Below are 19536 nucleotides of genomic sequence, written 5' to 3'. Positions count from 1 at the left end.
ATCATCAATATTAATAAGGTTATTATTATCTTTGATACTAAATGCAGAGTGAGGGTGCTCTTTGTCAACATATGAATCTTTGGATACAGTTGAAGCTTATTATCCTTGTCTATGCATGAGTGGTTAAAACATATTTTTAAACAGGAAAGTATCACAGTCAGTTTGTGTGTGGTTTGAAGTGGTGTGCTGAAGTCACAGCAGTGGCTATGATGGTGCACACTGATTACTGAATATCGCACTGTGTGGCCGATAAGTGCCACTGAGAAGCAACACATTCACACAGTGTGCTATGCATGCTGTCTGCTCAGTGCTGCACATTTAAATTTTTTGTTATTATTACTACATCATCACAAGCATGGTGCTGTGCATCTATCAGTAAACCCACCATATATTAACATGTTCATCAGGAATGCTCTTTATAAACTGCAATTGTTTGTGCCATTACTGATGGTGGTGGTGGTGGAGGCATGCTGAAGGTAGGGGCAGAGTTGGGTGTAGCCTTTACCTGACAATGACACGATAATATTGAAGAGTGGAACACATGGTTCTTTTCCACTTTCAAACCTGTCATACTGTGGGCCAGCTTACTTCAATCCAGTCCCAGCGCTTTGAATTGAATTGAATTGAATTTTATTTGATCCTGTAAGATTACATTGTGTACAGTAAATGTACGTGTAATATAGGACATGTCAAAGTATTAAAATTCTTTATCACTTATTTTCCTACACCTATAGCTTACATTTTTACATCACTGATAATGAGTAACAATATATACAAATTTAATGGCATAAGTATTCTGCAACACTGTAAAACTCTTTTTCAATGAGATATACTTTAAGTTTCTTTGCAAAGTCATTGTGAAGTACACTATCTTGCAGGGTTTTGGGCAGACTTCTTAGTAGTCTTATACCAGAGTACTGGGGTCCTTTTTCTAGCATTGCCAGTCGGTGGGGTATGCTCCGTACTTCATTCTTCTTTCTTGTATTGTGGGTGTGTACACTAGCATTTGTAATCCAGTCCTCACTACCTTTTGTGATGTACATTATTGTTTTGTATATATACAACGATGAAAAAGTTAAGATACCTAAATTCTTGAAACAGTTTCTGCATGTTTCAGAGGTCTTTCTTCTTAAAATGGTCCTAATTGCTTTTTTTTGTAATGTGAACACTCGTTTTGTCTCTTGTTTGTTTGAGTTGCCCCACACAGTCACTCCATACTGTAAGTATGGTTCGAAAAGTCCATGATACACTGTACACAGAAGGTTCTTGTCTGAATACTGTGATAGTTGCATCATTAAGAATATGACAGAGCTCAGTTTCTTACAGACATTATTAATATGTTTTTTCCATTTCAGTTCATTATCCACAAGAATACCTAAGAATCTAGCAGATTCTACTTCTTCCAGCCTTGTTCCATCAACCTCTAAATCCATGTCTACAGCCTTTTCCTTGTTTTTAAACCCTGCATACATAGTCTTTTTTAGATTTATAACCAGTTCATTTTCCAACAGCCATTGAGCTGTGACATTTGCAGATATGTATGCTCTTCTCTCAAGCTGTTCCATATTTTGGTCACTATTTAGTATTGTCATGTCATCAGCATACAATATTTTCTTTTCTTCCTCCTCAACACCTATATCATTAACAAATACATTAAATAACAATGGCCCCATTACCAAACCCTGCGGCACTCCATATTTGATGGATTTGGTTTCTGATTGGTACGAGTTTCCTAATGATACATACTGCTTGCGGTTGCACAAGTATGATTTTATCCATTCACCTGGTTGCCCCCGAATGCCATAGTTGCTTAATTTTTGTATCAGCATTTCATGGTCAATGGTGTCAAAAGCCTTTGAAAGATCCAGAAACATTGCAGAGACAACCTTTTTCTCATCTAAGGACTGTAAAATGTATTCTGTTAGACTGACAATTGCTGATTCTGTAGATTTACCCTTTCTGAAACCATGTTGTGAGGTCATGAGAATGTTATGTTTGTCCAAATAGTTAACTAATCTGGTATACATAAGCATTTCTAGGATTTTTGAGAAACCTGATATCAGTGAAACTGGTCTGTAGTTGTTGGGATCATCCTTACACCCTTTCTTGTACACTGGCACTACCTTCGTTATCTTCAGTTTTTCTGGAAAAATTGCATCTCTGAAAGAACAGTTTGCTATGTTGAGCAGTGGTGTTATTATCTCCTCACATACCAACTTTATTACATGATTTGATATTTCATCATCACCAGCTGATTTCTTGGACTTCAGTTTCTGTATAGTTTTCCACAATTCATCTTCCGTGACTGGTCTTAAGAACATAGTACTGCATGATCTTTTTGGTACCTTAATACCCTTCTGTTTTTGACTATTTCTTTCCAATTTTAGGTTTTCTACTACACTGATATAGTTATTATTCAGTATGTTTGCTATTTCCATACCATCTGTGACCACTGTGTTGTCTACTTTAATTGACCTAATACCTTCTTCTTTGTTTGACCCATCTTTTTCCTTTCTTTCAGCATTGATTGCATTCCAAGCTGCCTTTGCCTTGTTTTTTGAGTTCGCTATAGTGGTGTCAATTGCTCTTGCTTTCACTTCTCTTATTGTTTTTCTATACTTCTTTTTTAACATTTTATAGTTTTTAGCTTCGCCCATCCGTCTCACGTCCTGAAGCTTCCTTCGCTGTTCTAGTATTTCACTCGTAATCCACTGTGCTTGATCTTGATGCCTTTCTTGTCTCTTTACTTTGGGAAATGCTACATTAAAATGGTACTTAATTGTTGAAATAAATGCATCATATTTTTCATTTACACTCTGGGCCTGTAGGGTTTCATTCCAGGTTTCCTTACTTAACATTGTTCTAAAGATGTTGATATTTTGTTCACTGATGATCCTAATTTCTTTGGTTGTTTGTTTTGGTTCTGATACTGTGTCATTACTTCTGCAAAAGCTGATTAGTTGTCCATGATGATCAGATATTTCTGTCTGAACTGCATGTGACTCATAGTTACACATATTAGTAATTATGTTGTCAATAATTGTCTCACTTTGTGAAGTCACTCTTGTTGGTGCAGTTATTGTCACTTTCATGTTATGCTGTATTAACAATTCTTCAAAATCCTGTCTTATTTTTGTGTCTTTTCCCATGTCAATGTTGAAGTCTCCACATATAATAAGCTTTCTCTTCATATTCATTCTCAATAAGCTAGCAACTTTTTTTAGAAAGATGCTAATATTGCCACATGGTGACCTTTACACACAAAACACTCTAAAATCCTCTGCCACTATACATGTAACTTCAAAGTCTTTTTCTCTAGCTATGGGAAATTTAGCAGCTTCACTGTTTACATTCTTTGATAGAGTACCTGTTTTAATATATATACAAACGCCACCACCCTTATATTTAGATCTGCAGAAGTAACTAGCTAGTTTGTAGTCCTTTATTGCCACATTATGTATTTTACTTTCAGTTAGTCCATGTTCACTTATGCATAATATGTCTGGTCTTACTTCACTCAGGAGTACTTCTGCTTCTAATTTTTTGTTACCAAAGTATTGAATATTTTGATGAAGTACTTTTATGTAATTTTTCTTTTGTTGGTTTACATGTTGTGAGCTGAATTCTGGGGCAAATTCTTTAGTATCGTCTTTTTTTGTATGGTGCTTATATTTTTCTTTTCCAGCTGGAGTGTATGATTTTTCATCCCCTTCAGGCCATATTAGTTTCCCTTGTATCTAATGATTTTGCAGACATCTGCAAACATTCTGCTGAACGTTACAGACCCCAGTCTATTTAAATGCAAGCCATCCTTCGCTAGTGAGTTTTCACATAGGAATTTGTTTGGGTCTATAAAAATTGCCCCAAGACGATCACATTGTTCTTTAAGAGCACAGTTTATTTTGGCGATATATTTTTCACTCGCCGACCTTCTGTTTATGATTCCGCTAAGTATCAGACGAGATCCTGCATACATATTTCTTGCAGAACGAATCATGTTTCTTGTTTCGCTTGCCATTTCTTCCTCACTGCTGCTCCTTAACGAATTCGTCCCAACATGTATAAACACCCCATCATAGTTATGTCTGGTTTCAGAATCTGGTTCTGTAGTATCTTGTCTTGCATTTACCATATTTTTAAAATGTTTACCGAGTTGATGCATTCTAATACCAGGTCGTACGTCGATCTTGCAATTGGGGACAGCGATATTCTTCAGCAGCGAATCGCCAATTATTAAAAAGTCATTTTCCTTTTGTTGCGTATCTGGCGCTTTGTTTTTCCTTTTGCTGTATGTCACCACCTTCCATTTATATTTATCTTCCGGTTTTTGGCTTACTGAGTTTACTGAGACATCAACAGGAACACTTGAAATGTTGTTTTTAAAGTACGATCGGTCATTCGTATTTTCGCGATCTTCTTGGTTTTCCATTTGATGGCTTTTACACACACAGGACTTCTTTTCTTGTATTAATGTATCGTTTGCTTTCTTGATGGTTGAAAGTTCGGTTTTTAATGCCTCAATGTCACTTCGTAGTAACTTTATAATTTCGTTTTTTGTATCAACTGCACTTACAAGATCGGCCGTTTCGTCACGTAAACAACCGTGCCATGTCCACGGAAAATCATCGCTGACGAACTTTAGATTTACTTTCACGCACTTTTCGTGTAACCAGAAGTTGCAACTTGCGGCAGCAGAGATTACAGAGAGTTTAATGCACGTGTCCTCGATGCTCGAGCACGGCTTCCAGAGTTGTGGTGGACATACCCGGCTGTGTGGGAGACGATGTGTGGAGCTCGAAGGAACACGACCTGGGAACCAGTGTGGGTGTCAATCCGGAAGAGAAGTGAACACGGTGGCCGGCACATGTGATGTAGGTCATCGGTCTCATTGGATTAGGGAAGGATGAGGAAGGAAGTTGGCCGTGCCCTTTCAAAGGAACCATCCTGGCATTTGGCTGGAGCAATTTAGAGAAATCATGGAAAACCTAAATCAGGATGGTCAGATGCAGGACTGAACCGTCATCCTCCCGAATGTGAGTCCAGAGTGCTAATCACTGTGTCACCTCGCTTGTTGTGACATAGTCTGCTGGCCACTCTGGTGGTGCTGACCCATGCTCCTGTGTGGGGCACGGTCCAGGTGGCTGTTGCATGGGGTTGGGGATAGGCTAGGGCACATGTGGCTGCTCAATGACAACTAGTGTCATGCATGAGTCACTGGCAACAGCTGGGGTTGACTCTCCCTGGCTGGTTGCATGAGGAATGTGGTCTGTTACTGAGTCCTGTGCCAGGTCAAAGAAGTGCATGGCAGTGGGCTCTGTCAAGACATACACCAGTCTGACCCTGTCAATTGAGACATTAGCTGGCCTACCATTATATTTGATATCCAACATCTTCCCACCATGGGTTATCAAATGATGAAGTCCCATGTAGGGCAGCCGAAGTGGTGGTGTACCATGCCTATGTGCAGCATCATATATGTGTAGTGCTGTAGGTCTGTGTGGACAAAGTCTTTGCTGGTACCGTGCCACATTGATGGGTGCAGTGAGAGGCCAGCCATGTGACTGTGCAGTCATTCTGCTATTGGCTGGACTGAGGCAGCCCTCAGTCCGGAACTGCGCTGCTGCTATGGTCACTAGTTCGAATCCTGCCTCGGGCATGCATATGTGTGATGTCCTTGGGTTAGTTAGGTTTAAGTAGTTCTAAGTCTAGGGGACTGATGATCTCAGATGTTAGGTCCCATAGTGCTTGGAGCCATTTGAACCATTTTTAACATTTCCATTTGAGGCATCATGTGGCAGGTGTACTTGCTCCATGAATTCTTTGGGGATGGCGAATGACTGTCTGTAGATGAGGTCTACACGTAAGACACTGATCTCTTCCTTTGGTGTCACTCACAGGCTGAGGAGTACAAGTGGTAGTGCTTCCACCCAGGAAGTGTCATGGCAATTCAGGGCAACCTTCAGTGTCTGATGAATCTGCTTGAACATCCCATTAGACTCTGGGTGATAGCTTGTCGTGTGGTGCAGCCGCACACAACACAGTCAGGTGACATGTTTGAACAGCACACAGTCAGAGTTGTGGCTACAGTCTATAGCTACTTGACTGGGCAGCCGATGTGAATTACCCAGTTCTCAACAAAGGCAGTAGTAATCGTTTCGGTGATGATGTACATTATGGGTGTTGCCTCCAACCATTGGGTGAAGTGGTCAACCATTGTATGGAGGTAGCGTTTGCCTTGGGCTGGAGGAAGCGACCCTACAGTGTCTGCATGGACGTGTGTAAAGTGGTGTGTCATGTCAGGGCAAGCGCTGATGGGCACATGGGTGTGTCTCCCAACTTTGGCACACTGGCACACTGAGCAGATATGTGCCCACTGACGACAGTCTTTGTGGAGTCTGGGCCAGTTGAAATCTGCTGCCATGAGTGGCAGCAGATTTTCAGGGGAAATGAATGATGCATGCCTGTCATAATGTCACATCAAATCTTCCAGAGGGTGCCAGGGGGACATCAGTTCTAGATGTAGGCCACTGGAGGAATGGAGTCAGAAGCTGTCCAGTTCTCTGTTGCCCTCCTGTTCTTATTTGATGCCTTTGAAGTTCACCAGGGAGGAGATGACTGCACAATCATGGGACAACTGGGACACATACTCCAACAGCTGTAGTTGGCACAGCGAACAATTGGTGTTGGTGGTCCCAAAAGCATGTGTGATAGGTTTATGGTCAGTGAAGATAATAAAGGAGCAGGCTTCTACTGATGAACGGAAGTGTTTGACCACCTGATACATGGTGAGCATTTCATGGTCATACGTGCTCCAAGAGCACTGCGCTGCCAACAACTACCGCAAGAAGAAGCCGAGGGGCTGCCAGCTGCCTTCAACATGTTGTTGAAGTGCTGTACCAATAGTGGTCTGGCTGGTGTCCAGAATGATGGCAAACTCTGCATCATGTAGTGGATGAGAGAACAGCGCTGCTTTGGTGAGGCACCATTTAGATGCAGTAAAACTTTGCTCGATTTTGTGACTCTGGGTGATGGGAGCCCTTCGTTTCACAATGGGGCCACATAGCACTGCAGTAAGGGATTCGAGTATCACAGTAGCTTTATGCAGATGGCGCCAGTAGAAGCTGACCATCCTGAAATATCAACATAGGCCTTTGTGAGCTACTGGGCGTGGCATGTTCAGGATCGGCCGCAGTGAACCTCCATATGAAGGTGTGCCGCCATCCAAGGTCTACATTCCAATAACAAGTGCTGTACATTTTTATGACAGAATTGTTTTCTGTAGTGAGACACAGTGTTTTGGCCTTCCTAAGATTTTTTAGAATAGTTCTGGGAAAAATCGATAAATCTGACTGAGTGCCTACCGGGTACCTCACACCCCACTCTGTTCTGCCACAACAGATGCTTCGATGTAGCACTGTAGCCATCTGTGTCTAGGTCTGTTCGCATCTAGCCTTTGGGTGTGAGCAAGGGGCATGGCACTTGGTCACTTCATTGCTGAAACAGGCACAATACCAGCAGACACCACTTGGAGTCTTCTCTGACGTCAGTGGGGCTCTGTTAAGAATGGCAGTTGCTGCTGTGCCGACCACATGATTTGTGGTGCCCATAGCCTGCTCTGCTGCTGCTGCAATGCCTGCAGCCCTCTTACCAGTTGACCTGTGAGCTAAGTGCTACCATCTGGGTGGCCAAGTTCTGCATGAGGTGCTGAAAGTTGGTGTCAGTTGCCAGGGCTGGGGGAGGTGTGTGTCACTGCGGATTGAAGGTGGCTGGTGGGGGTAAGAGCTCACAGGTGGCTGCAGGTGCCATGCTTGGCGCCATTGCCAGTGTGTCATGCACCCCGTCTGCCAAGGCCCACTACAAGCAGCTCCAGGTGGGCAGAGTCTGTGTGCGAAGGCCGTGCCTGCACGCTGCTTGCTTTCCAGCAACTGATTATGCACCAACTGCTTTTCTAGTTGCCTTTGGAGATCCTCCATAGTCATCACTGTACTATTGCACTAAGTTCTCATGCAAAAGGGCCACACTAAAAGTATTGATATGCATGTGGACCACAGCTGGCAAGATTGCACAATGTTGCAGCCATAAACATTGGAGGTTTAAATATTACCTGTGTGAGGCTACAGGTGAGTAGAGAAACGTCTGCTTGTGATTCCTGGTCACTCATGCCGATTGAGTCCATTACCATGTGGTTTTTCCTACAAACAATTACGTTAGGGTCACCACTGGAGTGAACAATGTGTGGTTTCTTGCTGCTTTCAAACATGTCATGGGCCAGCTAACTGTTGCGCTCATGTACAAAGTCCAAGCTGTATGCAGGGGTGATGGTAATTAAATACACATGGTTATGCATAACACATTTATTCACAGAAATATACATATGCCAAAATTTAATAATAATTACACTGGACATGTCTGCATGGGTGATCATGTGACCATGGTGAATGGCTCAGCTACTGATCCTAGAGGGCATACAATCCCCAGTGATTGAGCATGCAGTACAGACTTATGTCCATGGGAGGCAATGGGTGCGTAGCTGGCTGAGTGTGCAAATGTTATGTCCTCTCATGGATGCCATTTAATTTGCGGGCGCAAGAAATGTGGCAAATGATTGTCAGCTGTCTGACTTGCATACGCGATGGTGGGGAGTGTGTGTTGCACTTGACCCACATAGACTATGGCTGGTGAGCTTGCAGAATGATGCAGCCATCCATTGAGTAACACCAGCTAGCTTGCACTGGTGTCTCCCTGTGTGTCCTGCATGCCTGTTGATGCTGCATTGTTGCCGTGCTTTGGCCTAATGGTCCTTTTGTGCAGAGGCATGCACAGATGACTGTCAGTCAATTGACTTTGTTGTACCACTCACCAATGTTCAACATTATTGTCCACTGTTGGAGAATTGCACTGATGAATGTCACTTTCATGTCTAATGAAAGTGGGTTGTTGAAGATGCAATATCCTACCCTGTGACAGGATGAAGGTGACAGATAACATGTTTTGATATGAGATATCACTCTCTTTATTACACAGATAATGGCATACAAGATCACATCCATACAAGATATAGCTGTAGAACCAACTCCAGCACATTCACAGTTCTAAAGATTGCCTGCTTGAGACCACAATTGATAGTTAGTGATTTTAATATGTTATGGTGTCTACACACTGCCATGAAAGAAATTTTACTGCCTTGGGATAAATCATGAATATAACATACAAGTTTTGGATTTTGACTCTTGCCCAATTTCTTATATATGTGCCTGAACTTACACTTAATATGTATCCAGCAGAGATAGCAGAATATTTTTTGCAGACAGTACAAGTATTATTATTAATTGTGCTAGGGAAACAGAAATGGAAGATGTCTGTTATGTTCTTCAAATAATTAGTACATAATCACTGCAAACATAATCTGCCTTAATTTTAAAATTAAAGAGGAACAGCAAGGAAAGGAAATAAATTGTTTATTCAGTTCTGTGCAATAAATGCAGGAACATAAGCAGGAATAAGTCAATATTCACATTTATGTTTTTATATGGGAAGAATAAAATTTGGACAGGAAGAAAATTTTCTGGGACTCTCAAATGGCTAAGCACATCATTTCCTTTAATTTTTTGTATAAATACATGTTTTGTTGACAAGTAAATAAACATCTTAACCATATTTGACATATTCTCGATTATTAATGCCTTGCAACTTTACACTCTGTTATAGTTCTTCATATAAATAAAGAAAATAATCACTAAATGGAAGCAAAGATTTGTTCAGCCTCCCCCCCCCCCCACCACCACCCCCCTCCCACACACACACACTCATACAGGCAGCAGTAAACTTGGCTGCCCCTCAAAATCCTAGTTGGTCATCTGCATGAGGTTATAACACAGTAGGATGTAGCAGTTCCTAGAGGAAGTGTTTCTCCTTCCTGAGTTGGTCTGAGACTGCATGATTTTGTCATCTGGCTTTAAATATTACAAAGTATAAAAGCAAAGTCATGCGTTCAGGTCTCCTTTAATTTTTAAACCACATTTCAATTGTATGCTTACATTATCAGTCTTATGGGATCACGAAGATAATTTAGTTCACTGGTCTGAGCTACTAGTAACTGAATTTCTATGAAAGATCTTGACAACAGCTGTCTATCCATGTACTGGCACTTTTAACTTGAAAGTTCACTCTACATGCAGTGGACAATGACACAGATAACTTTGACAATTGTGCATATTAGAAGGGTGTAGTTGTTGTTCATGAACTAAAAGCATGTGTTTGCAGTGAAACATTTGCAACACATTATTCGCTTTCGGTCATTATTGGAAAGAAGGCAAAAGAAGCAATTCAAAACATTTTTGCAATGTATGGAGTGAGAGTCATAGGAAAAATCACATCAGAAAACGGTTTTCTCATTCCAAGGACAATGTTTTGATGTTGAGAATCAACTGTGCAATGTGTGAAATGAGAGCCATTGGAGAAATCATATCAAAAAATTGTTTTCTGATTTCAAGGTCAATGTTAAGATAGTGGTTCTCCACATTCAGGAAGACCTATGACCTTTGATAGAAAATGTTTAAATGGTTGAATCCATGATATTTCACATCATTGTACTCAATAACCAGAAAATGTGTCCATTTAGTCTTTGTGAGAGATTTACATTTGAAGGGCAAGGTTTAAAATGCAGTTTTAAAAATACTGTTTGCTCTACTTCAGTGAAACAAAAATCAATAAGTGGCCATCTCTGGATGTTTCCTTCAGCATTTCTATCTGATATTGTCATAAACAACAAGGATATATATACAAAAAATATCTGAAAAATGTTGATGAAAATTGTTTTAAAGCACTGAAAATTTCCTCTGCAGTACAGTGTAAAGCAAATTTTCCGTAATACTACATACAATATATGAAGCAATTAACATTAACAGCAAAATATTTGTTGAAAACGCTCCTCAAAGCACTTTTAACGTATTATTTGCAGCAATGTTTAAGAATACTATACACTGTGGGCATATGAAACTTGGCAGTTTTTATGTAATTAAAAATAGCCTTATAATCCCAATTTTGCAAATATCATATTCTTTAATAGCTACACTTTAGTATTTTATATGTTTCCATTATTTTCAAACTGTAATGATGTCCTATATGTATGAGTGACAGTTTATTTCTGATTTTAGTATTATGTATGCGGCATCCTGACCTGTATAATATAACTATATCCATGAAGCATCCAGAAGAGGCTATAGCATTCCATCAGATTTGGGACCTGGAGAAAACAGTTCCTATTTTCTTAATTGTAATTATAGCTCCTCTCATCAACATCAAATCAGCTACATTCTTCACTAAATTTAACTCATTAGGTAGGTTGTCTATCTTTACATATATAAATATAATAATGTGTCCATATAAATGTAATGAACATTTACTAGTGATTATGTATAATAAAAACTATTCTGTTTCAGGTACACTTTCCATTATGTATCTTCTAATTTTTGTTTTTGTCAAAGCCAGCAAGTGGGGTATTAATGTACAGCTCTCTGACAGTGAGAGCCCATCTTATGTTCCACCATTTTCATCTAGTTTTCCAGCACTATCTGGAATGTTAGCACTTTCTCTTTTCATTCACAACATTATAATTAGTATAATGAGGAACAACAAACACCAGGAAAACAATGTAAGTCATTTCAGTCTTGCTTCATTCCATTATGTATATGCTGCTCTGTATTCATTACCTATGCTGATCAAACATTCACAAATTCATGACAAGAAATTGATATGTGAAGGTTTTGCTAACAATTCACTTATAAAAGAAATAAATAATTAATTTATAAAAAATAAATAGCAGTATTAATTGCATGAAATTGTACGTTTCAAAGACATGTTAAGTCTCAACTTTATCTATGACAATGAAACAGACCAAAGTTAAGGTGCTTTTCCAATTATGGAGAGCCTCTGCAATACTAATATGAATTAAGAAGGGGAACATCAAAATCGGTTGAGGCGTAAATTGGAGTTGGTATTAGGGAGGGTTATACACTAGGGTAGCTCTTGCAGCTGTGTTAGCTGTGGCACCAGGTTAGTACAGTAGTTAGCATTTCTGCCTAGTAAGTAGAGGCTCTAGGTTCAAATCAAGGCTCTGGTTGAAGTTTTAATTGATTATCATAAACAGCAGTACCTCTGACGAAATAAATCTTGGGTGAACAGCCTGGTATGAGTGTGCATAGGACACAATATTTCAGCAATCGACCACACTGCCATCATCAGGTGCGCTGATGTACTGACTGGTGGAGGGCCAGTACATCAGCACACCTGATGATGCCAACGTGGTCAATTGCCGAAATATTGTGTCCTATGCACACTCGTACCAGGCGGTTCACCCGAGATTTATTTCATCATAAAATACGTCTGGAGAAATTGAGGAATCACAGCAGTACCTTTGTGGTTCAGTTCTTTGGCATGCCAGTTAAAATAATGAAAGCTGCAAATGCAAAAATTTTATATGTGCATCTATTGTGGTATAAACCTAGGATAATATAATCTTCCTTTATATGATGTCCCATAATCTGATTGACCTATAGATTACTCTATTTCTTTCAAAATTAAGCATTTGACTGCCATCCAAGCAGTGTTCAGCAAACATCAATTTAACTTTTTCTCCAGGATCAATGTATCTGACATGTCCAAAGTGGTATTGTAAGAGCAGCATGCACTGATCTCCAGTACTGTGTAGATTGTAAGAGTACTAACCTGTTTGTAGTTTCTTGGTAAAACATACACACACACACACACGCACACACACACACACACACACACACACACACACACACACACACACACACACAACTGAAGTCTCATAATCTGAGATTCCCTATAGGTGGTGGCCTCATGATTCAGTAACATATGCATCACCATTCATTTAAATTTGATGTATTGGCACATTTATTTTTTTATCCAAATTTCAGTGATGATCAGTTTATCTTACACTCTTGTTTGTATTCCACCAACATCAGGTTAGCACAAATACTTCATGGTTATTCTCAGTGGCAATACATTTCATAAACAGTTTCATTAAAAACATACTCATTAATTTTCTGCATACCACAATTCTTAAAAATTAGTTAATTATTTGCAGTTCTTAGAATGAGCCATCAGAAACATTAAATATGGCAAAAAGTAAAAACACCAATATTAAGTGCACACTGACAGACACAATTCGGACTTGTAATAATCAAAGAAGCTATAATAAAGATATTTGGCACAGAGATGTTGACATGATGATTGCTAACTGTGAACTTTTTACGAAAGAGTGGATGACTACACATAGCTGTTCATTGGTTGAATTCTGTCAGCTGACTGACTATTTGTGTGTGGGGGTAGTATATGTAGATTGGAACAATCATATTTTGTTTTCTATGTAATTAGATATTAATTTATAAAACTGCAGGGTGAAAGTTTGGGTAGATAGTCTATAGGGCCCAACAATGATTTTGTTTAACTAAAATATACATGATTAGAAAAGTAAAAATGTTTACAGTGATATTTGATTAGCACACTATATGCCTCAGTGGTATATTACCAACTTACATAAAGAATAGCCACATTTGAAATTTCACTGATTTATGCAAATTCTTAATTAGAGGCTTAATTACATAAGAGTGTTATTTGATTCATAAAAATTAGGGCAGCAAAAGTATAATGTCAAGTCCTGGACTCTAACAAGCAGATGGCTCAAATGCCAAAAGTAATTTCAAATTTGGCTGAAATTTAACTACAAATATTATTTAAGTTAATTAGTTTTCAGGAAAATGAAACAGGTTACCAGAAAGCATGAAATCAGTATGTATAAATACTGGAAGAAATTTATTTGGAATTGTAAATATGAAGAGACTTCAGCTACACAACTGATTAACAACAATGAAAATTTGTGCCATGCCAGGACCCAAAGCAGGATTTGCCATTCATCACAAGTGATATCTGAACACACTTCCAGGACTGACCCAAACATCCATATGTCATTGTGTGTCTACGTCCTGCACTTGTGTGTCTACTTCCCACACAGGAAGAGACTTTTATTATTATTTTCATGGCCTAGTCTAGGCAGGAAAAAATGTTTGCAATGTCTGCGTCAGTGACTTTTGGAAGTTTGGGTTGGTCCTGGAGGCATGCTCGTGTAGCTGAAGTAGTTCAGGCAATTGCTTACAACAAGGGTAAATCCAGTTTGAGTCCTGATTCAGCAGAAGTTTTCATTTTTACGGATCAATTCTGCAGCTGAAGCCTAATCATATTCACAATTCCAGATAAATTTATTTCATTTCATATAGCTGTCAGTCACCACAGTGTCTGTGTGCAGTACAACATATAACACAGATGTTGTAAATACCACTGTATAAACAGATTCAAATAAGATAAGGAAAAAATAGTTGTTTAAGAGGGGTGAAACAATAGGAGGTGGATTACTTCCACTCTGCTATGTTTCAAGCTCAAAGGCATTTGCAGATGAGATTCTCTCCCAAACTAATTATGTCTCTAAAAATTTGTGGTGGTGGGAAGATAATTTTGGTATTGTATTTTTTTGAATGCTTGCAATCTTGGGTGTTAGTGGTCATACATAGGGTAGAAATGCTTGTAGCTTGCTCTCTTCCTGAGTTATTTCAGTACAGCATGTTGTTTGCAAGGCTTTAACAGTTTTTGTCTCACTATAGCTATTCTTTAAGATGGTCCCTCTTGGGTGTTGCAGCTCAGTAGACAGGCATTCATGCTCACTTGTATCCCAAGATAGAAGGACTGGGATTCTTAAAACACCAGTGGTGCTATATTGTATTGGATAGCGGCAGCAGGATGCATGTAAATATAAGTGTGTGTGTGTGTATGTGTGTGTGTGTGTGTGTGTGGATGAGTGGGTGCGCACATCATTTTGCTTTGTATGCCTGCACTGTTACCTAATGTACTGTATCATATTGCTTTTTCCATATTCAAATGTTAAAGAGAAAGCCAGGTTTCTGTAGTCTCATTCTAAAGTTAATGATCTCTCGTATACGATCAATATGTCAAATAACTTTATCCAGGTCTTTCCTGACATGTGGCTACACAACAATGGTGTTGTCAATGTACCTCTAGAAGTAGTCAAGTTTGGGCATGTAATTTCCTCATAATACTACAAATATAAATTGGCAACCTGGGGCCACATGAGGCCCCATGTTCACATTGTCCCCTTACTCAGGTACCATACAGAAAATAAGTGGTGGTGGAAAACTTTCTCCAACTGTGGTTCCAGCAAAGTTTTCAGAGGTGGTAGATGAGTATCAACATTAGGCTGAACCTTATGAATAGATGCTCTTTCCCGTGGTTCCATGTTGTTCAGAAACATCACAAACTTCTATAATTTCTTACAACTAACAGCTTCAGTAATTCTACCATGTATGTGTCCAGTTTATAGGTCTTGGATCTGATAATGTTTTGTATCAGCTGTAGCTGTATAGCTATAAGACACTCAATATGATTTATTTATGATGTATTTTGTAATGACAACCATTAACTTAAGATATTTTGTACCTAACCTTTGTCAAATAAAGTTACTGAGTGAGGTGCTGCAGCTATGACAGTACCTAACAGTTACTGCTGAGTACTTGCTCTTCTAAATAGCACCCTATACAAGCAAACCAGTTGCATCTTTATGCATGGTTAGTCGTACTTTAGGTACCTGGGTTATGTATGGCTCTGTTTAAAAAGAATCCCTCAATATGGTCATAGGGTCATGCCACCCTCATATGCTTTCATGCCCTGCAGCTAATTTGCCGCAAACAATATCCTGTAACTGTGATCCTGCAGTGAAATAGTCTATGCATTGGCTAGAACTGTAAGTTAATAAAATATACAGAAATACAAAATAAAAGTTCAATCACTAATCTAACAACAAGGATTCTATTCTACCATCTGCAATTGATGTAGTTACAGATAATGATGTTCAATAACGTTTATTCAATAAAGGACATCTTAAATAAATTAGACATGGTCCTACAATATTTGATTAAAATACAGACAGGAAATACTCTTATCAGGTGCAGTAAAGTTACATTGAGAATATTACAAGAACGGTAGCAAAATCCCCAAACTAAATAGTCATCAAAGATATGCAAACTAAGTCCATTTCGTAATCACAACACATGGAACATTCATCAGCTCAAAACAATTAATAGTTCAACATGATGATTCACAAATTATCACATGTGATGCAGAGAATAGTAATTCATACCCTGTCTATTCTCAGTTCCGTAAATCAAGCAGAAGTAGTTTGTTCTAGGTACTCTGGAGCACATTCAGATCTCTTGTGAGTCAGAGACCCTTCAAAAGTTAGAGTACTGTATCGGCCATTCACCACACAGAATCAATAACCTATATGACTGAACTACACATGTTACCATAGGCAGGTCAACCTTCAACCAGCACCTGACATAAAGCACCCAGAATCACTCCCTTGAGCTCTTCACTCTAGAAGTCCCAATTTCCACTTGACTCCTGTAGTGTTCCACTACTGTTTGCTTTTCCACTGGCTGAATGCCATCCCCACCAAAAGTAAATCATTCTTACATCCTACGGACATGATTTGACTCATCTTGACCACTTTCCTGCACTAAACTAATATGTTATAACAATATTTAAATAAGGGAAATGTTATAAACATTCAGTTACATTCATATCATTTATAATATAGTCGGGTCAAAAATAATGACGCCAGCATTCGTGCACAAGTGTGTCCATAACAAATGACAACAGCTTGTCCTTAAATATTGCTTACACAAATATTTATGCCTTCTTGACAGAAGTGTCTTTTCGTTCTCTTTTCAATTGTGGTATCCACTAACACATGCAACTGATCACCTTTAAATTAGCATAGTTTTTTAATAGCTCTTGCAATCAATATTTACATAAAGTTGCTGGCAAAATAGTAAACAGTTCAATAAACAAATTCACAAGTATGACAAAATATGAAGTATTCGTGCTGTTTCCATTTTCTGTGCAATTGTGGAGGGTATGATGTTCTGAAAAACATTTGCATAATGAAAAGATATCAAAAACTTAATAAATCAAGAAATTAAATAGGTACAGGTACTTAGCTTCTAGTGATGATAGCTATACTGCAACGCTATTATATTTTGTTGTTTTAAAGATATTGATATTATTGTTCTGTCACTGAATGCACCTCATTTTTCCGGAATCACCAACTTCTTCTGATTTGCATTTAATACTTGACTGTAAGTTGTTATAGACTCCCAAAGAGTTGTAAGATGCCATCTTTCAGCTAGTCTCAGAGTTTGCCATTTCTGGTCATTCCACATTCTAGTAAGTGACTGATCATTGTCCAGCTCCTTCATCTGGGCTTTACCCACATCAGGTCTTTGCCCCGAGCTGGCCTAGAGTGGCCTCTGCAGTCGACACTGAGGCTCAGGTCCACTAGTGTTCAGCCATACATCAGATACACCTTACCATGTATCATTTCTGGGCAGCCAATTAGCTCACCGAAATATGCATAACAGTACACAGTACAAATAAGAACTAATCTTGCACCTAATTTATCAGCTAGTAACATTATGAATCCTTCATTGGTAAATGGGCTATGAGCAAATGTGCTGCATATTTGGTGACCCTCCACAGCTTATCACTTTGATACCCAACAAAAATGATGTAATGATAAACACAACTGTTGGGCCGACTTGCAAGAATTTCCATTTTTTGATTACAACAGAGTATACCTTGCCATCTGTACTTATCATTTGTTGAGTGTTTCATTGTCCTGAAGTGAGATGTGGAACCAATTCTGAGCATCATGGCCTTGAAAGCCACAGCCTTCAGTGATCAGATGATCACTAATATTTGTTGATGGAGCACTAAACAGTCGAGGCTATATCCAGTGCACTGTCCTGATCATTCACTGACCTTAGAGTTTAATGTCGTGCAAATGATGAAGCCAGGTCATTTCCTGTAATGTCATGAATATTTAGTTCTGTAATATGACAATGACTGTGCACACAGTTCTTATTATACTTAACATGGTCTCCAGGATGTTTGTCAGTGCCCCTGGTTAGTATGACTGACATACTAGCCCCTCAATGAATATGTGTAGGGTATTATTGGATGGAACCTGGCCCATTCTGCATTATTAACAACCAACTTTGAGCAGTTGTTACGTCAAGTGCCAGAAGCATGAGACTCTGTTTCCCAACAGTAACTTATTTATAATGCTCTGTGTTTAAGTCAGTAGGATTGCAATGTAAATATGACATTTAAAAATTAGTATCTATTACAGTCCATCCAAGGGAGTATGATCCCATAATCATGATCAAATATGGTGTACTACTTGTACAATATGAGAACAGAACTTTATCCATGTAGGACTTTCACCTCAGGATGCTCATTTTTTAATTTACCACTACTGTTGTAGAATATTTAACTTTATTTGTGTGTAAGAAATTATTCCTATAGGAAAGAAAATAAACAGGAATTTTACTTCATTATAGATACATATAGTTTATTTTCAGGGCCAGTCTTATACTGAATGTTAGACAAAAGCATCCTATTGCTTGCTTACATTCTCTGTTCATTTCACTTCTCATTTTTCTTCCTCTTAATCAATTTCTGCTTCTTTGCCTGTCCTTCTATCACCTCTGCACTGAAGAGCTAAACAGTGATCCACCTTGAACCATCTTTCACCTTCTGCTCAGTTCCCCCATTAGCTTGGTCCCCTCCATCCTAGGTCTCTTTGAAAACTGGGATCTGCATGACATGATTGTTCTTCCCAACATCCAAAACTAGTAGTTACAAAAGATAGATAATTTTTTTTAAAGGCTCCTACTGGCAATACTGTAACTTTGCCTTCTAAAGATAGGCCAGCTAATGTGCTTCCTTGAACTGTTGCAATTTTCTCATGTGCATTCTTTTCAACACATAAGCTACAAGAGCAATGATGTATTTATTAACTTATGTACCATACCACAGCTGTAGAAAAATTGTATAGCCTCTCAAAGTGAAAAATCTGGTGGTGTTCAAATAACTGGAAATTTCTGAGATCAGCAGATGACTCATTATATTAATTAATGTGAAATATGACATGACTGTCAATCTGGAGAGGCCATGACTACAAAATTATTTTTTTCTTCTTTTGTTATACCTCACAACACTGACTTTCTTCAGCTGTGATCCACAGCTATCCTTAGTTAATATTTGCAGTGTCAGAAGCCTAGTGAGGTAGAGGTAAATATGTTGTACCATAACATTTGCGTACCTTTGTTTTGAAGCTTCTCAGGCTGCAGTGCTAATCTGAAGACCACTGTTGATCACAGGTGGAACTAGTCAGTGTAAAAATAAAACCAATGATTGTAGTTGTTGTGGTGCACAGCACAAATGAACACTGGCATTTGAATTTGTTTATTTCATACAACACATGGAAGCAGAACATATAATACCATGAAACGACGAGGTGACACAAAGTCAGTAGCATAACAACATCCAAATCTTGAGGGCTGCACAGTAGTTAACAGTTGACATCTCAGCATAGGCGGA

General features: G+C 38.9%; 1 protein-coding gene across 2 annotated transcripts in view; it reads left to right on the top strand.

The window, feature by feature from the left end:
* LOC126248964 (sodium-coupled neutral amino acid transporter 9-like) overlaps window positions 1–19536 on the top strand; it is a 356283-nt gene that overhangs the window by 296564 nt on the left and 40183 nt on the right. For both annotated transcript variants that reach the window (XM_049950515.1, XM_049950514.1), the window contains exons 8-9: window positions 11157–11339; window positions 11442–11653. In XM_049950515.1, the coding sequence (XP_049806472.1) occupies window positions 11157–11339; window positions 11442–11653 (395 nt within the window). The remainder of the gene's footprint in view (window positions 1–11156; window positions 11340–11441; window positions 11654–19536) is intronic.

Source organism: Schistocerca nitens, chromosome 3 (genome assembly GCF_023898315.1).
Source record: "Schistocerca nitens isolate TAMUIC-IGC-003100 chromosome 3, iqSchNite1.1, whole genome shotgun sequence".
Taxonomy (NCBI): Eukaryota; Metazoa; Arthropoda; class Insecta; order Orthoptera; family Acrididae; genus Schistocerca; species Schistocerca nitens.
This window is presented reverse-complemented; position numbering and strand designations above follow the sequence as displayed.